At 40.0% G+C, this 17351-nt stretch overlaps 1 protein-coding gene across 6 annotated transcripts in view; it reads right to left on the bottom strand.

The window, feature by feature from the left end:
• CLEC16A (C-type lectin domain containing 16A) overlaps positions 1-16979 on the bottom strand; it is a 333014-nt gene extending 316035 nt beyond the window's left edge. For 3 of the 6 annotated variants that reach the window (XM_072419009.1, XM_072419008.1, XM_072419012.1), the window contains exons 1-2: positions 16803-16978; positions 5971-6099 (exon numbers count right to left, since the gene is read on the bottom strand). In XM_072419009.1, the coding sequence (XP_072275110.1) occupies positions 5971-6099; positions 16803-16879 (206 nt within the window). In that variant the 5' untranslated portion in view covers positions 16880-16978. Of the gene's footprint in view, positions 1-5945; positions 6100-16802 lie in introns of those variants that run through there. The other 3 variants (XM_072419010.1, XM_072419013.1, XM_072419011.1) reach the window with 3 other exon arrangements.
• Positions 16980-17351: the final 372 nt, after the last annotated feature.

Below are 17351 nucleotides of genomic sequence, written 5' to 3' on the forward strand. Positions count from 1 at the left end.
AAATAAAATAAAAACTGAACTATGCCTCTAGTATCATGATTAATTTTATGAATTTGTATTTCACTGGATTTTTTATACTCATGATTAAAGCAATCAGTAATCTTTCTTGTATATACTTTTATCTTTTAAAGTCGAGTAATCATAATACTTTTCCCCAAAATTAATTGGTAATTTTTTTGGTAATTGATAGAGTAATAAATATATATATAATAACATTAATATAAAGTTATGTAAATACATTAAAATATAGCCTACAACATTATGTATATCAAATGTTTACACACATTTATGTATATCAAATATTGCATTGTAGGATTAAATCTTAAGAAACTTACATTTGAAAAGGGTAGATTTTTTTTGATGGGCAGAGTTTTCTGGCATTTCTAGTTTTGTGACAGATAGGTATAAACTTGGGATTCGCACCTCCTTGCTAAGTAAGTCGCCCAGGGGGTCCATAATTTGTATATTTAATTTGGGGCTTCTAGACACACTTTTATGTTCAATTGTCACAAGTTTTTATAATTATGACCCCCATATTTTGAAAGTTGTTAAAGGTGGGTAGAATTTGGGGTACTGCTAGCTATGAGAGTCTTCTGTGTACCCTGAAACTTTCAAGTTGGTACGACATACTGTTTAGTAAAATTTGGAGGTTTGTACTGGGAGAGATGTAGGGCTGCAGTACATGGCATGCCGCATTTATTTACAAGTACAGCTGCGAAACTTTCCTGACAATGACTTCATTGTACACGCCCCCTGGTACATTGTACAGGCCCCCACCTCCGCAGTTTCTACGCAGCCGCCGAAGGGAACCACAAAAAGGAGGCTGAAAAGCTGCATGCAGCCCCGGAGCCGCGGGTTTCCGACCCCTGCCCTAAGGCATATAGTAACAAAAACAGGTGCCTCTGGGGAGGTACGTACAGGCTTCTGTCAGGTCACTTTCTTCCATGAGGATGATTTGCTGGGTGTTGTAGATTAGGAGTGAGTGGCGCGTTACTTTTGCGGACATTGCTGCCGAGTGTCGGGGGGTGGCGATGGTGGGGTTTTCGGTTTCTCCGCCATGTCCGCTGTAGCTAAAGTCAGCAAGCCTAAAGAGTGGTAGGGCTCTTTTGGCCTATGCACTTGGATTAAAGGGAAGAGCAGCTTGAAGGGATACCGCCTTAGGATAAGCAATACTATGATTTTTAAATATTTTCAGGTAGAGTTTAAGCTCCCACTGCCGTTGGATCGTGGCCAGGGCAAGCCCAGAAATGAACTGATATTTGTGCCCCTCGGAAAGTCAAAGGCTCCCTGACACAAGCCGTCCACATCAGTCTGTTCTTCGTGTAAAAGTGTTACATCTTCACAACTATGGTTTCTAGGATTATTTCAAAGCAAAACCCTTTAAACAATGCTATATCTGTGGATGTGAGGTCAACAACTGACTTTGCTATTCGATGGATCCTCGGGATAGAAAGACGGGAACAGTTCTCTAGGTCCTCAAGCAATTGGACCTCCTGTTTTAGGTGGTCCAGGTCATCTTCATGGCACAGTTGGAATGTCATCCATATGGTTTGTCAGTTGCACTTGGTGATGGCCTAGTTTCCCCAATTTCTTTAGAGAAGTGATCTATGATCTGTTTGGCGGCAGTGTCCAGGACTGCCTGGAGGACCCCTTGGAAGTAATCTAATAGTCCTTCAGGGTCCGGAGGAGGCTGCTGCGGTGAATAGAAGCTCCCCATGAAGAGACCAAATTTATTGGAGGTGTCTCCTGCTTCTTTCCTCACTGGAGAGATGTGCACATGAGGTAGCAAAGGAAGCGACGAGGTGTAAAATCACGGTGGTCTACTGTGAGATGGGCCACTGACAGCCCTTTTTCCCTAGCATGATGCGGAGTTGGCTTAGGAAGATGCTGTCAGCCAGTTCCATTCATGCGCACTCACACCTTCTTTTCTTAATGTGTTCAATACTTCCTGTTCCATTCCTTACACATAATTTATTAGACTTATCCGTTTTGATTTCTTTGTATGTGTGAATTACTTGGGTTGTTGCTGACATCAGTAAATTTCATGTCAATAGCCCTATTAGTAATGTATTGACTGAGAAAAAAAAATTTAAGTTCAATACTTATTTCCCCTGCTCTATTATCAAGAGATGGACTCAATGGACTTGGCATATGGTTACCAATGACAGAAAAAAGATCCCATGTGAATTACCACAAAATAAGGAATTACTGTAGTACTTGCATCAATTAGATTTTTGAAATTTCAGGATTTTTTACGGTATATATTTACCAGAAAATGACTACCTGTACAGTCCATTAAATGGATGCTGAATCCATAATGGGGTTATACAGCAGCAAATAAATGGGAAGGAATAAGCAGGAAAGCACATGCAAGTAAGGACCAACAGCTGATTCTGGAGCGCCATCAAAACTGGGTGATCCACAAAACATGGACTGGATTTTTCAAAATTATTTGCTATTTGCTAGCAAATGTTTTGAATCCTGGACCAGATCCATTCCAGGTTTGGTGGATCACCCAGCTTCACTTCTGAAAGTGTATTATCCCCAGCCTGGAGAGCTTTCATGAATCAGGGCCTATGTCTCCATGTCCAAAACCCTTCCCATGAATTTTCTACCAGGTGGTCACATAAGAGAATTAGGCTGTTAGTGGACAGCTGGCGTTATGCATATATTGTAAATTGATGAAAATAAACTTTTAGTGTATGGGTCCACTCCACAAAGCTGTTCAAACAGAGTGAGGTCAGCAAACCTCGAGGAGGACCCTAACAAAGTAACATAATGACATATTTGCAATGCTATGCAATGACATATAAAGGCCTAAAATGAGGTGGGAGGTAGGTCATATTTCTCCATTAACTTGGAGAATGATAGCGGTCTATGCTCGACCGGATGTAATAAATGCCTGAGGTGGAAAATGTCTCTCTTCCTCCAAGGCCTTGCAGCAAAGGCTGTCTGTGATCTGTAGTGTCAAGATAATTGAGGTCATCATTGAGATATGGGAGACAAGTTTGTAGTGCAACATAGCCTCCAGAGTTGTCTAGTGGAAACCATAGGGGGAGGTAGATCATGATTAGATAGGGGAAGAGAGGAACTCCAAAGCATGAGTGTGTTGGAATGTTTCAGAGTTCCTCTATCACCCTCCAGATGCTAGGTGAGTGGAGAGAGGACCAAGAAGGCATACATCCTAAATGAGCTGCTAAATCCTCCTAAATCTTTCAGGGTATAAGTTTTTTCCCTAGCTAATCTTCACATAACTTTGCAAATTTGTTAGGGTGATCAAACACAGGGCTGGCCATCCTTTTCTGGGAGCCCCTACCACTCCATGTGGCTAATGAACCGAGATCCCAACCTGTTCATCCTGATTTACCTATCTCATTTTCCAAGTTGCAAAATGTATTATGACTTTCAGGGGGTTTAAAATGCTACTTACAGTTTGTATATTTCTTTAAAAGTTTCAACTCCAGTGTTTTTTAACTCCACTTATTTCATTGCCACTCTGTTCACTAGCCAAAAATTAAGAGGCTAAAAAAGGTGAGTTATGAGAACTTATATACATTTAAAACCCTATTTTATACCTTACTATAATTAATAAAGCATATAAAAGAAACCCAATCAACAGTAAGGCCAAAAAATTTCAATTGTGGTGATGGGTTTCTGTCTTGGAAATTATTATTTTTTTTTTGTTATAAAATAGGGATTAAGTTCAAGATGATTGTTTCTGCAAATTCATTCTCTTGGCAATTGCACCATACTTTGAGGGCTTAATTTTAAGCTTTTATCCAGCAACATTAGATATATGAACTAGGTTTAGCTTTTCAGGATCAAGGCACATATGCTATATACAATGTCTAGATTAATGTAAGAAAAAAATCTAATTAATATTATTAAACAGGATTTATATAGCACCAACATATTACGCGGCACTGTACATTAAATAGGGACCACAGTCCTGTGCAGCTGTTTTGAATTGGTTTTAGTCCTTCTTCCTGGGTGTTATAAATATAAATTGTTACTTTTTCTTTCCCTGGTGGACAATTAACCAGCAATTAAACATAAATTAAGCAAAAAAAAAAAATGTACCTCCTCAAAGTTCAACCCAATCAGAAAACTGTGCTGCAATACTGGTCCCCAGCACATGAACTGCTGAAACTGCACCATAGAAAATGTATTTATTAGTGTCTATGACACCATTTGTGCATTGTACATTGTGTTGTTCCTTTTGAACTCCTCTTTTGCACATACTTCCTACTGTCATAACCTTTCCTCCATATACAGTCCACTCTACACACTCCAACGCCTGCATGGTGCCCATACAGCCCACTGTCATTCAGTGGGCCTCTCTTTCTCCCTTTCTTGGCAGTGCTAGATATTAAGAAGCAATTCTGAGTGTGAGCATTGATCAAAACTCCCGATTTAAGGATAATTGTAGAGCTCTATTGGAAGAATATAGTCATTCTTGGGCATACTTGGTTTGTGCATAGATGGATCAATAGTATTGAATGAGAAGATCCTGAGTCATGGGATGAATTGCATTTTAATAAGGAAATAATAACCCCTAGGGGTTAAAGTGAGTTGTTGCTTATACCTCTACCTCAATACTCCTCATAGCTGCCCTTTTGAGGGGACATATGAGAAGCATTGGTATCTTTTATCTCAATTTGGTTGCTGATGAAGAGGACTCTTTCTACGAAACCTGTCAAGCAATAATTAAGAACAATGTTTGGAATCACTTTACTTTTTGTTTTTAGAGTGCTTGTATCATCCTGTGGTTAATACAATATTTAATATATTATAATATTAAAGTGTTTAAAATATATTATTATAATTATAATATAAAGAGTGTTCAAAAAGTGCCTTAAAAGTCCCTTTTTTATTCCTTTCATATTTTGTAATGTATGTTTAACTATTGGGATGTGGCACCTCAATATAGTATGTAATCACCCTACTTCAAAACATACATATATTGCATTTCCCACTTTCATACAACCAGCACTCCTCATCGATACATATTGTCAGTTGCCATATCCTAACTAGGACGACTTGTTTTGCTACGGCCTTTAGCATCTGGATTGAGTAATCTAATTACTCCTCAGAACCCCTAATGTTATCAGTCTAGTACACTCTTTGTTCAAAAGTATTAAGTCTTGATGAAGGCTAATCCTTTAATCCCCAAAATCTGTTGGCTTTTTGAGATATAAAAATTGTAAAAAAAAGTTATCTACATTTAGTGGGCATCTCAGATCATAGACTATCATGGGAGAACCTGGGTGATCCAGCAACCAGGAGTGGATTTAAAAAAAAAAACATTTGCTATTAGTTGGCAAATATTTACAGTCCTAGACCAGAACCATTCCATGTTTGCTGAATTGCCCAAGTTCACCCATATTAGTCTTAGACTATCTTCTCCATTCATGAAGAGCTTTAATAAAACACGTCTAACGTGTTCTGTTTTTGGCATTATCTTTCTAGCACACCCAGACACCTATACAAAGAAGTATTAATACTAATTACCAAAGTAAAGGGACTTCTATATTGGCCACCAATTTAGGAGTGGTCTTTTAAACTGGCAATTAATATAATAGGGGGGATTGTGGTAACCACCATCAATCACCATCACCATCACCATTAGGAAAGACTAAAGACTAAAATCTGTACAATGTGCTATACATTGCATATGCAATACTGATTCCCAAATGTTGCATTTGCATTTGAATATGTATTCAAATGCAAATGAACAACTTTAAATTGCAAACAGCATTTGAAATAAAAAATAAGGCTGTGTTTGACCACCAATTCAAATGCATCTGAATTCAGTGCAATTCAAATGCATCTGAATTCAGTGCAATGCATTCAACGAAACACAGAACAAGTCAATCAAAGTGCTCAGAAAAATTAGATTTGAAACGTATGCCAAAGAAAGGAGAACAATGCCAGTGAACACTTACTGTTAATGCCATAAATACCACTTACTCAAAGACAGAGCTGTCATTTTGATCTCCCCAGATAAGAATCTCTGTGATTGAACGAATCGTCTCCACTAAAAGATTGCGGTTTTGATCTGTAACAGTAGTGTTCTTTGTTAAAACATGGTACATGTATCTAGAAAGCAAAAAAAAAAAAAATAAGTTATCGAAATATGCAGCACACCCAATAGATGACAATAAAAGCATAGATGATACACATAGCTTTTTTAAACATCAAGCAACTGAAATTTCTTCTAATTTCTTTCCTAAAACACTGAGAAATGCAACAACATGGTAAAGCTACAACATGGGCTGTTGGAAAGATAACTTGGTAGCATTTACACAGAAATACAAAAGAAAATCAGAACTTGAGGTTTTTTTAAAGCCACAATACTAAAAACAGCGTGTGTGTGTGTGTGTCTCTACCTTAACACTGTGTGACCAACTCAGACACTCTGTGACACACTCACACAGCCAATTTACTGAGCCACAGAAGGCCTAATAAATTATGTTAACTACATTGAAGGAAGGCAACATACACGCCATTTAACCACAGAACTACTGGATAGGAAGCCGACGCTCCACTGCAGGGGTCAGCAAACTCTGGCCTTTAGCCCAGATACAGCCTAGCTGGTAGTTCATTCCAGCCTAATGCCACCTTGCCGATCTGGCCTAATGCAAGCAGGTTGCCAGCCGGATCTGGTTGCCAGAGGTTGCCGCCTCCTTGCTGTTGCTCCCCTATTTACAACGGCCGGCGCTGATATTCTGCGGCCGCGGTAAATAGGGAAAGCTCCCTTAAGGGAAATCCCTCTCCTCCGCAATGCATACGGAGGAGAGGGATTTCACTTCAGGGGCGTTTCCTGGTGGTGGGTGGGGCCATTTGGCGGGACTCAGTGTCCGGCCTAATATACTTCCGCCCACCCCTGAAATGGCCTAGTGGCCATAAAAGTGCCAAGCCCTGCTCTACTGTATTGGCCAGTTTAAACAGAAGACAAAAAAATATAAACAATAAGTTTTTATTTATTGCTTTTATCAAGTAGCTACAAAAGTAGTAGCATAGCATGCATAAAAATCAGGAATGGGAAATTTACCAGTTTAAAAATATGAACCACATTCTTTGGAAGTTTTAAAACAAAAACAAAAACTTAACCGCATGAACAAAAACAAAAGCTGGAAAACCTAAAACAGTTTATATATTAAACTTGGAATATAGTTGTAGAGTAGAATAGCTGTTAAATTCAATCCAAAACTAACTCAATGTAGTGTTGTTCTAAAAAAAATCAGAATTGCTTCTGCCAGATCCTCTTTCATAGAAGCACTTAAATTTGACTTGATTATTTTTGGAACTGAAAATAGTCTTTCAAGACTAATTTGGGTGGGTGGCATTGCTGTTACAGTTATAGTCACATCACTAATAATCTCTGGATAAACAAGGATTGCTCATTGACGGACTGTAGAAGAAGCTATTATACTTTTCTACTTCTTTTAATTCTTTAAAAAAAATCCTGCTGGAATCTTCAAGCATATGTGAAGTCCCTTTACTGTTCAAAGTTCCATTTTGTCCAAGTAGGAATCAAAGTCTAATTCTTCATTTGAAGAGTTTGATCCTGAGTTACCAGTGCTTATAGCTTCATCCAGTGGTGGTGTTTCAGGTAGTAATCCCTTGATGTGAACTGCTACATCATAAAGGGCCTTTTTTGCAGTATCAGTCTGGTCATTGCTCAACAAAATTCAGCTCATTGGATCAACATAAATGGCAGCTAACAAGATTTGATTATCCAGTAAGAGATTCTCGCTTTTCTTTATTGAAGATACAATGTCAACAGCTAAAAACCCTCCACTTTTGTTAAGGCAATATGTCAAGCTCTTCCAATTCAAGAAGAATTTACCAGGTGTTAAATCTTCCAAATGCAAACTCTTGGTGACAGTAAACGGGTTAGAAAGTAGATTTTCCAGAGCTTTTACTTGTGTCCACTGGCTTTCAGTTAATAAAACATTCTAATTGTCCAGTTCTTAAAGAAAGTCTTTTAGTTCAAGCAAACGCTTTACCATCAAATCAAGTGCTTCCCCAGCGTGTAGTTTAATCCAAAATGGCTCCTTTTCCAGCATGTTTTTTTAAAATGACATTTGTTTACTTGCTTCAATTTGCCAATTATAGTAGCTGCATGAAGATCTTTCAATCCATCTCTTATTGCAAGTTGCAGAGTATGAACAGCAAAACGCATATGTTGAATAGCAGTACCCTTAGATGCGTCTTCAACAATGTTATCCAAAATGTCACCATTTTTTTCACTTTCACTCTCTCCAATACTTGCAGAACTGTTTTCCTCCAATATCTGTCACTTTCCTTATCTACTTTATTCATTTCAATTGTGCACAACTTATTAGAAGCATTATCAGTCACAATACATAAAATCTGTCCCTTTTTAATTTCCAAATCTTCTAGAACATCCTCCACTAACTTCCGAAGATAGTCACTGGTGTGATGTGCCTGGGTGTCCTTTACTCCCAAGGTTAGCGTTATTGTTTTATCATTTTCATCAACAAATCTAACATTAATAGCAAAATAAATGACTCTGTGATGTGTGCATGCATCCATGTTAATGAAGACAAAATGTCCCTAACCATTTAGTAGTTCTTCATTTTTACATTTGGCCTCTACAATTATAAGTTTCCTTTATACTTTCTCTTTCCAGAGAAACACTAAGTTATTGTTATCCATTTCTTCATTTAGGCCTAAAAAGGTTGGCTGTGAAAATAAGAATAGCGGTACACTATCCTTTACTACCAATTCAATAATGTGGTTTTTGAATTTTTATGGTGCCATTGTTATGCTAACTTTGTCAGATATAAAGAATCCTCTTAGTTGTGTTTGGTCTCCAGTAGACTTCTGAACATTTTTTATTGCAGAAGTAGATGGAATATTTTCATTGATATCTTTCTCATTCACAATTCCTAACACTTTAGGATGAAAACGTTGCAAGTGTCTTTTCAAATTTGATGCTCTTGTAGGTGCATTTTTGTTAGACCCACTGAAACTGCTAATTTTTGCATCACATTGTTTTTCACTATCATCTTCAAGAATACATTGGCACACCAAATGTTTTCCATTACTTAATGTAAAGTGTTCATAAACAGCAGACTTTATCATGTTTATTGACAGACTTTTTGCCATTGTGAATAGGGTGCCACTCTCACTAAAATATAAATATAAAATATGTTATACTAACTAGCATATTCTTTTAAATAAATACAAACATAAACATAGTCCTGCACTATTGCAAACATACATACATACATATAACATGACACTATACACACAAAAAGGCTATAGCCTTGCACTAAACTTAGACATAATTTGTCCTATACAGAAAAACATGCACACAATATGCACTATATACCGTATTTTTTGCCGTATAAGACGCACTTTTTCTTCCCCAAAACTGGGGGGGAAAAGTTAGTGCGTCCTATACGACAAATGTGTTATAAAATAATTAAAATAATATACTCACCCGATACCCGATCCTGCGTGTGTCTCTGGCTGCATGCAGCGTGTGTTCGCCTCTCCTCTGCCAGCATCGTGTCTTCTGTCTGTAAAGCAGAGCGAAAGAAGCCGGCACAGCGCCACCTGCTGTTCCCTGTCCTAACTGCCGTAAAGTGGAAAAAAAGCACAGGGTGATCAGAAAGGGAATTTGAAAGGCACAGAGTGATCAGAAAGGGAATTTGAAAGGCACAGAGTGATCAGAAAGGGAATTTGAAAGGCACAGAGTGATCAGAAAGGGAATTTGAATGGCACATGAGTGATCAGAAGGGGAATACCGGTATGAATGGCACATGAGTGATCAGAAGGGGAATAATCTTTCAGAATCTTTTTTTTCTAGATTTTCCTCCTTTAAAATTGGGTGTGTCTTATATTCCGGAGCGTCTTATACAGCGAAAAATATGGTACAAACATTCATACATTTCTACACCATACACACAAACATACACATAGCCCTGCAGTTTTACCCAGAAACATGCACACAGCTTTTCATCATAGTACACACAAGCAGCAATGCAGTTTTAAAATAAACATGAACACTTGCAGTTGAATCCAAAAAGCTGTTCCTCAAAGTTCTTTTAAGATCTTTTAGCAGACAGAGGACGTTGAGCAAATACTGCTGCCTTTATTTTTTTTGCTGATTTTCTGCTGAAGACAGAGCAGGGCAGTGAGAGGTTCTTGGGCCAGAGGGGACGCTTACCTAACTTCCTAGTTATAGGTGTGTGCAAAATTATGTTAAAGTTCAGCCCTGGATGGGCGCATATATGGAGAGTGCAGACAGGACTCCTGAACACACATCAGGTCACCTACACCTACAACATTACACTTGTTTACACTCAAATGAACTTGTTAAACACAATAATCCAGCTTACAATAATGTGAATGTCAGGTTAACAGCTCAGATGAACTTCACACTAGTAGAACTACAACTATACACTGGGCCTTATTCTTACAATTTTCTGAGAAAATTCTTAATTATGACTATTGTTTGTGAAACAGGACATTTGAGCTTGCTGTATTTTTTTTTTTTTTATTAGAAGTTAGGTTTCTCAGGAGTCGGAACATTTTTATCGACTGACTCCAGGTTCCCAAAATTGTCTCCAACTCCTCGACTCCGAAGCCCTGGTCACAGCACATGGTTGCTCTCAGGACTTCTGTGCACAAAAGATGGCATCCTTGGAAGGAAATGTTGGAGTACATAAGATTCCAGCAAAGGCAAGTTCAGAATATATAGCAAGAGATCATACGCAGGTAATCAGTCCGCCAAACAAGATATCCAAGGGTAAAGAGAAAGCAAAGTTGGGGTCAGAAGCAGAGGTCAGTCCAGGCACCAAACAATAAAAGTCTAGAAAACAAGCAGAGTCAACAACAGGTAATCAAACTGAATTAATCACACCACTAGCAGTTTAGGCAGGCTAAACACTACAAGAGGCAACTGGTGACTTTAAGCAGAAAGTCTAAAAACTCATAGCAGCCAACAGAAAGGCAGGATTGGAGCCAGAAAATATATACCTCTATACAGCCTCAGAGTATGTGCTTGGATGCTAAGAAGGTAAATCTCAGGCTTGATCCCTTTGCTGCTGCAAGCAACTACTCAGGATCCCTGCAGTATCCAAAGTGTCTTTCTTTCTTAGGTAAAAGTATTATAACCTCATAGGCTGAAAATGACTCAACAGTTGAAACAGTAGACAAAATGTCCATTTGGAAAGAAGCTACCAGCAGCAATTTGTTTGCAGGGAATTTCTAGGTTTCCCTGCTGGTTGTTGGAAATTTCTGTTCCGGGGCAGGTTATACTAGGAACCCATGAGAGTAAGGTGGGGCTGATTCTAAATTCCAGCGCCCACATTTTCCCCCCAAGGCCCACAGGCCTATTTAGGACACCTGGTGCGAAGCAGCAGTTGCTGTGTGAGCCAGACTCACAGTTATTTGCCTACATTAGCCTATTAGCACACATTTAAAGGGACAATGTACAAAAAATATTGCTGTCATGGAGGAAGGTCTTGATGCAAAATACTGCAGCTCTGTCGCAAGCACACCAGCAACCCAATGCCACCCAGGAAGGGCTGAACAGACTGTTAGCAACCCAGTTGGCTAGTACTAAGGCTCATATGGCTGTGCTGGCCCTATCTGCAACAAGGCAATGACAGCTCATGGTTGAAGTAATGCAGCAGTTGGCAGTCTGGGTTTTATGAGATGTAGCTTTTCCTTTAGGGGAAAAGACTGTTCATGGAACCCACCTGTTCCAGAAAAAGACTGCTAAGGAGAAGGTGGAAATATTCCTAACTTTGAAAGGACTGCTGAGCATCAAGTGTTGCTAAAGAAGCAGTGAGCTATAGTAAAGCCCCACTGTTAGTAGAAGACACCCAAAAAGTTTTTTTTTTTGTCTGCCAAGTATGCCTACGAGCAACGGGTCCACAACTGGAGCTTCCAGGTTAAGGGGTCTCCTGGGTCCTAGTTGTATAAACTAATAACCATGTGAACATGTGAAACGCTGGCTGTACCCAAAGCTGCTTACTGAGCCCCACATCATGGAGAAAGCCATAAATAACCAGTACCTACAGCCCTCTTGCCACAGCTACTGCTGGCGGTAAGCCAAGTGGACCCAAAAACAGTGAACCAGCTGGCTGTGTTGGTGGAGCATTACATCACTGCTGAGGACCTCATAGTAGTTTACACGTATTTTCTCATGACAATCACAACCAAGAAAATGGCCCCAGTGGAGAAGCCCCAGCCACAGGACCCAAGTTGGAGCAAAACAAAAAGAGACAGAGGTTAAATCACCAAAAAGAAGGGTACACGTGAACAGCCCTTGTCAAACCTGTAGACTACTACAGTCTGGAATGTAGCGACTGGGAACAAGTTGCAACCAAGTGTTCCACTTGACCAGAACCAATGGAGTCAAGTGTGGTACTTTCATTGTTGCATTGCTATGGAAATGGACTGGTCGGCAAAGGCTTCCAAGACCAAGACGGTGAAATAGGAAATGAGGGCTGGACGAAACCTAGTGTGATGACAGAAATGAGAGACTGAGAGGGAGATAAACAAAGAGAGAAGCAGAAAGAACCCACACTTAAGCGAAGTAATTAGGACAATAGTTTATCATTGTTTGCCTATATTGTTGAATATATGTGCCTGATTTCCTGCTCACCATTTTTTTGATTTAGTAAACGTAAATATATTACACCTTGATATTGTGCCTTAAAAACTGCTGTAGAACCAAGATCAAAATTTAGCATAATAAAACAAAGGCAAAGCATAATCTGGGTCCTAGTAAAAAGTCAGGACAGACAGCAGGCAACGTGTAATCTGAGCCCAGGCAACGTGTAATCTGAGCCCAGGCAACGTGTAATCTGAGCCCAGGCAACGTGTAATCTGAGCCCAGACAACGTGTAATCTGAGCCCAGACAACGTGTAATCTGAGCCCAGGCAAAGGTCAGATCGGAATACCAATAGAGCACAAACGCAGAATAGCAAGGTCATGGTACCAGCCACCATTACTGCTGAGGTTAAAATAGCATCTGCCCTTTCAGGAGCTCCTACTCCCTGGTCAGTCAAGAGTGTCCACAGACATGCAAAGACCAGGAAGTAAAGCTGCATGATCTTTCAGGCAGAGACAGTGAACGAGTGCAGGGCAGAGCAGAGAGGTGTGAGATGCCGAAGGATTGTTCAGCGGGGAGCAGGAATTAGACAGGTGTAGTGGCTTTGCTTAACACAGTGAGCCTGGTCACTTTAGTGCATACCTGCCTTGTGAAAGACTGCTACATGTCCCAGTGCTAGGCAGGAGTAGGATGTGTGCTTCAGGACTGTAAGGCATACCCCACTGCCCTTGTGACATTTTTTTTTTTTTTTTTTTGAAAGCTAATCCATGTATATACAGTACCTTCCAAAATACAAAACTACACCCTTTTTTTTTTTTTTTTTTGCACAGTGTGATTCTGAGTAGTCTGTCCTGCCAGTATTGCTCCTGGGACAGGGGAAAGCAGGCGCCAAAGTATGTGGACTCAAACCCTCTGAACCAGATGCTACTCCTACTGTACCGAACAGGGAAAGTGTGGGAAAGAGAAAATAGAATTGTCTGAAACAAGTGCTTTTGTAAATGGATAGGTCAGAAAATGGTGAGCTATTTTCGCTAGCTGTGCTTGCTGGCGACCCTGAAATGCACAAAGAGACCATTGAGAAGTCTAGCATGCCAGAGCTAGAGGTCTCCCAGATTTTTTTTTTTTTGCACAGGGTGCATATTAATCCTGCCCCACCTGTCAGACTTTGGCTATAGTACCTCACTTACCACAGCTTGTTGGCCCCATTGCCAGTAATTGAAGGACATTTCAGGCGTATTACAATGGACTTAGTATGGCTGCTATTTAGGTTTGCTAGGGGGCATAAGTACATATTGGTTGTCATGGATTGGTTGTCAGTGCCCCAAGGCTGTCCCTTTTAGGAACACCTTTTCAAAAACATTAGCCTGTGAACTGTTCACCCTGTTGACCTGCACAGGAATGACACACAGGCACGAAGGAGAGTTTCTGATTCAAATCAGCAAATATTCTTAGACTGGCCTGGTCTGATCAATATTATAGAGCAGGATATTGTGAATGGGGTAAAATCCATAGTAAACACCACCGGATCCCTGAGGCGCAACATCGAGAAGTTTCTAAAGCGATCCAATAAATGCTGAAGCTTGTGATAATGGGGCTGGACCACTTCTTGTGGGACTCCTCAAACAGCCAAGAAAATGCACAATAGGGTTGCAGGAGGTCTGCTTGGGTACTTAATTGGTAGGAGTGGTCGTCAAGCCCCAGGCCTCAAAAGTTAAGACCTTTCTGGACTAACTCCAAGAAGCAGGTGAAAAGCTTCCTGGGTATTTTTGGGTTTTACCGCAGATTTGCTCCCACTTTTGCCACCCTAGCAGCCCCACTCATGGACCTCAGAAAAGGGCAAGAAGCTAAAACAGATAGTTGTTCTCAAAAGGCCAGAAAGAGACAGACCTGAAGGCTGCATTGTGTAAAAGCCTAAGAAATCATGGTGCAAAAAGAGGCCTCAGAGGTAGGCTTGAGGGCAGTCCTGCCCCAGATAGTAAATGGGGAGGAACATTCAGTATCATAGCTGTGTAGGAAATTGATTCCTGCAAAGAGCAATTGTGAAACATGGATGCCTGGCCATTGAGTGGGCAGTGGAGAGCCAACTTTCAAAAAGAAATGCTCAAGGGCATCACTGACCATGCCCCACAAAAATGAATGGAATAGAGAGAGAAATGTCACACGCTAGTTCCTCTCCCTACATATTAAATAGCTGTAATTCCCAAACCCTTCGTCCAATCTGGATGTGAATACCTTTAAAGGTGAGTGTGTGCACTTTATGTCCATTTTCATTAAAGTACTGTTATTTAAATGTTTCAGTAAATAAGTAATATAATACAAATCGTGCAAGAGAGAGAACAGTCAGTGGGCGACAGACTTTAAAACCTGCCTGCAGAGGACCTGAAGGCCTGTACATAGGATCTTTTTGTTATTCTGAATGCTTTTAACTCGAGCAAACCTGTAAGCTGAACAGACAGGCTGCCATCTCTCAAAGGGGTTCCATATAGAGAACTAGACAGTTGAGACATAATGCAAAGGCTACTGAAAAAAAAGGAAACACTAAGGATCCAGGGAAGCTGAAAGCTGGGAAAAAGTATGGGAGGGTGAGGAGAAAGCTGACACAATTATAGGGATTACTGGATAGTTATGGCACAAACAGCTGGGAACACAAAAATCTGTCACCCAAAAGTTCCTGTGCTCACTTTTTTGACCACCCAGCTAAAAAAAAACTAGGGAGAACATTTATTATCCCCTTTCTGGGCCTATGCCCCGCATAATTACTGCTCCTCTAAAGTTTTTGTTAACCAGCATTGCTTAACACCCTTCTTGGATATTAGGGATCTGTTCCCTGATACGATGCCATCAAGGTAAGCAGGGTACTTCTGAGCAACAGTCATTCATTGTTAAAGTGCACACTGTCCTGGATAAAGCATGGCCCACCCCTGCTTTTGCAAGAGAAGAACCCATTAAATGACTGAATCAGCCTAAAAATTGTAGGAGAAGGACCGTACGAAGACAGTTGGCACGCATTTACAGGTCTGCTGCAAAGTTGCCAATCAACTGCAACCTTATAACGCTTGTCATTTATTAATAAAGTTTCAACAATAAGCAGTGTAAGGTGTGTATCATATATGCCCAGTTCTCAAGAACTACATATACTATCTTATAGTCCAGTGTCTGTAAGTAACTGCCTAAACAAATGCCACTACCTGTCAATCACTAGAACAGAAGGCAACATTAACATGCACTTATAAAGCTGTTATAGCACACAACCATGTAAACAAGCCCTTACACTCCTGTACCTGAAGGACTTAATTTCATAACATGTCCTTGGCCTTCTGGATTGATGCCTAGCGGAAATAATAAACTTGCCCTCTACGGTGCATTACTATTGAAACTGTCACAGTGAAATGATGCCCTGACTCACCAGAACAAATATTTGTGTCATTAGGGACACCCAACAGAACATATAAACCCTACTTATGCAACAAGCTTAAAGATAGCTAGAGATAGCTAGTAAAACCAAGTATAAAGAAATGCATAAAAAAAGTGTGGGTCTTTAAAAATGGGGCTATAAAGCAAAACTAAACTAAACTAAAAAATAAAAAAAAAAAAAAAAAAAAAACTTTACTTCTGCAAATTTGGAGCTTTCCTGGATTGGGTCCCACGCTGTTCTGGAATCCTACTTCATTCCTGTATGGAGGAAGCGCCAGGGCACCGCCATCGTCTGTCTTTCTTCTTCTGGCTACCTAACTCAATCTCGCACTGCCCAGGCTCGAGAATATTTGACGTAGCCTGCTGTAAACGGGAGTTCAGAGTTGGCTATTCAAGTAACACTTTGCTGATAACGTCTGTTGCTTTCATCAAGTACTAAGAACAAGTCAACATAAAAACAAAAAAAGGACACAACAACATGAAAAAGCCATGCTAATTTAGTAACATCATTATTCTGTCAAGTTCCTAAACACAATCATCTATTTTCAGAACTATGAAAAGCATTCTTACATAGGTTCAACTGTAAAATATTTTGTATGAACTATTGGTGTAATACCAATTTTTGGATTTAATTGTTTCTACCAGCATGAACAAAAGCAGATTTACCAGGTCTAAAACAGAAATGTTGTCAGCACAATAAAGTAACAGGAAAGATTAGGAAGGTTCAACCGATCACAACAAGAGAGGTGACCTGATGTCAAAGCAGTACCTCTTCCACACACTTACTTTAGTCTGTCCAGGGAGTGAACATTAGATCCTGATCGTCCAGAGACGCTCACCCAGCTTCTAGACCTCCCGAACATTGCTAATCTCGCTCAGTTCATCCTTCTATATTGCTGGTGATGACAATGTACGCGGCCACAACCACCATCTGCCGAAGAAGCACATCAACCACTAAGCGAATGATAATGATGACATCTGGGAAATGTAGTTGTCTTCTGACTAATTTTGCTGTTAAGGATGTTGGACGAAACTACGACTCCCGGCATGCATACGGATTGGAATGTGACGTTGCCAGTGCTATTGTGACGATGATCTGACAAGCTAAAGGTCGGATGGTAAGAACTTCCGTCAGAGCTCGGTAATTAATGCAAATCTCTTAAAGAGCCATTTTGGGAGTATATATGCTGCCCATGAATCGACATTGTTGACCATAGATATAGTATTATTACAGATGGTAGGATTTGAACAGCTTTCAACAGCATGACAGTTACGTTACTGTTGTACATTATTCTTGTTTATTTCAGAAAATCTTTATCTACATGGATAAAAAGC

Source organism: Pyxicephalus adspersus, chromosome 7 (assembly GCF_032062135.1).
Source record: "Pyxicephalus adspersus chromosome 7, UCB_Pads_2.0, whole genome shotgun sequence".
NCBI lineage: Eukaryota > Metazoa > Chordata > Amphibia > Anura > Pyxicephalidae > Pyxicephalus > Pyxicephalus adspersus.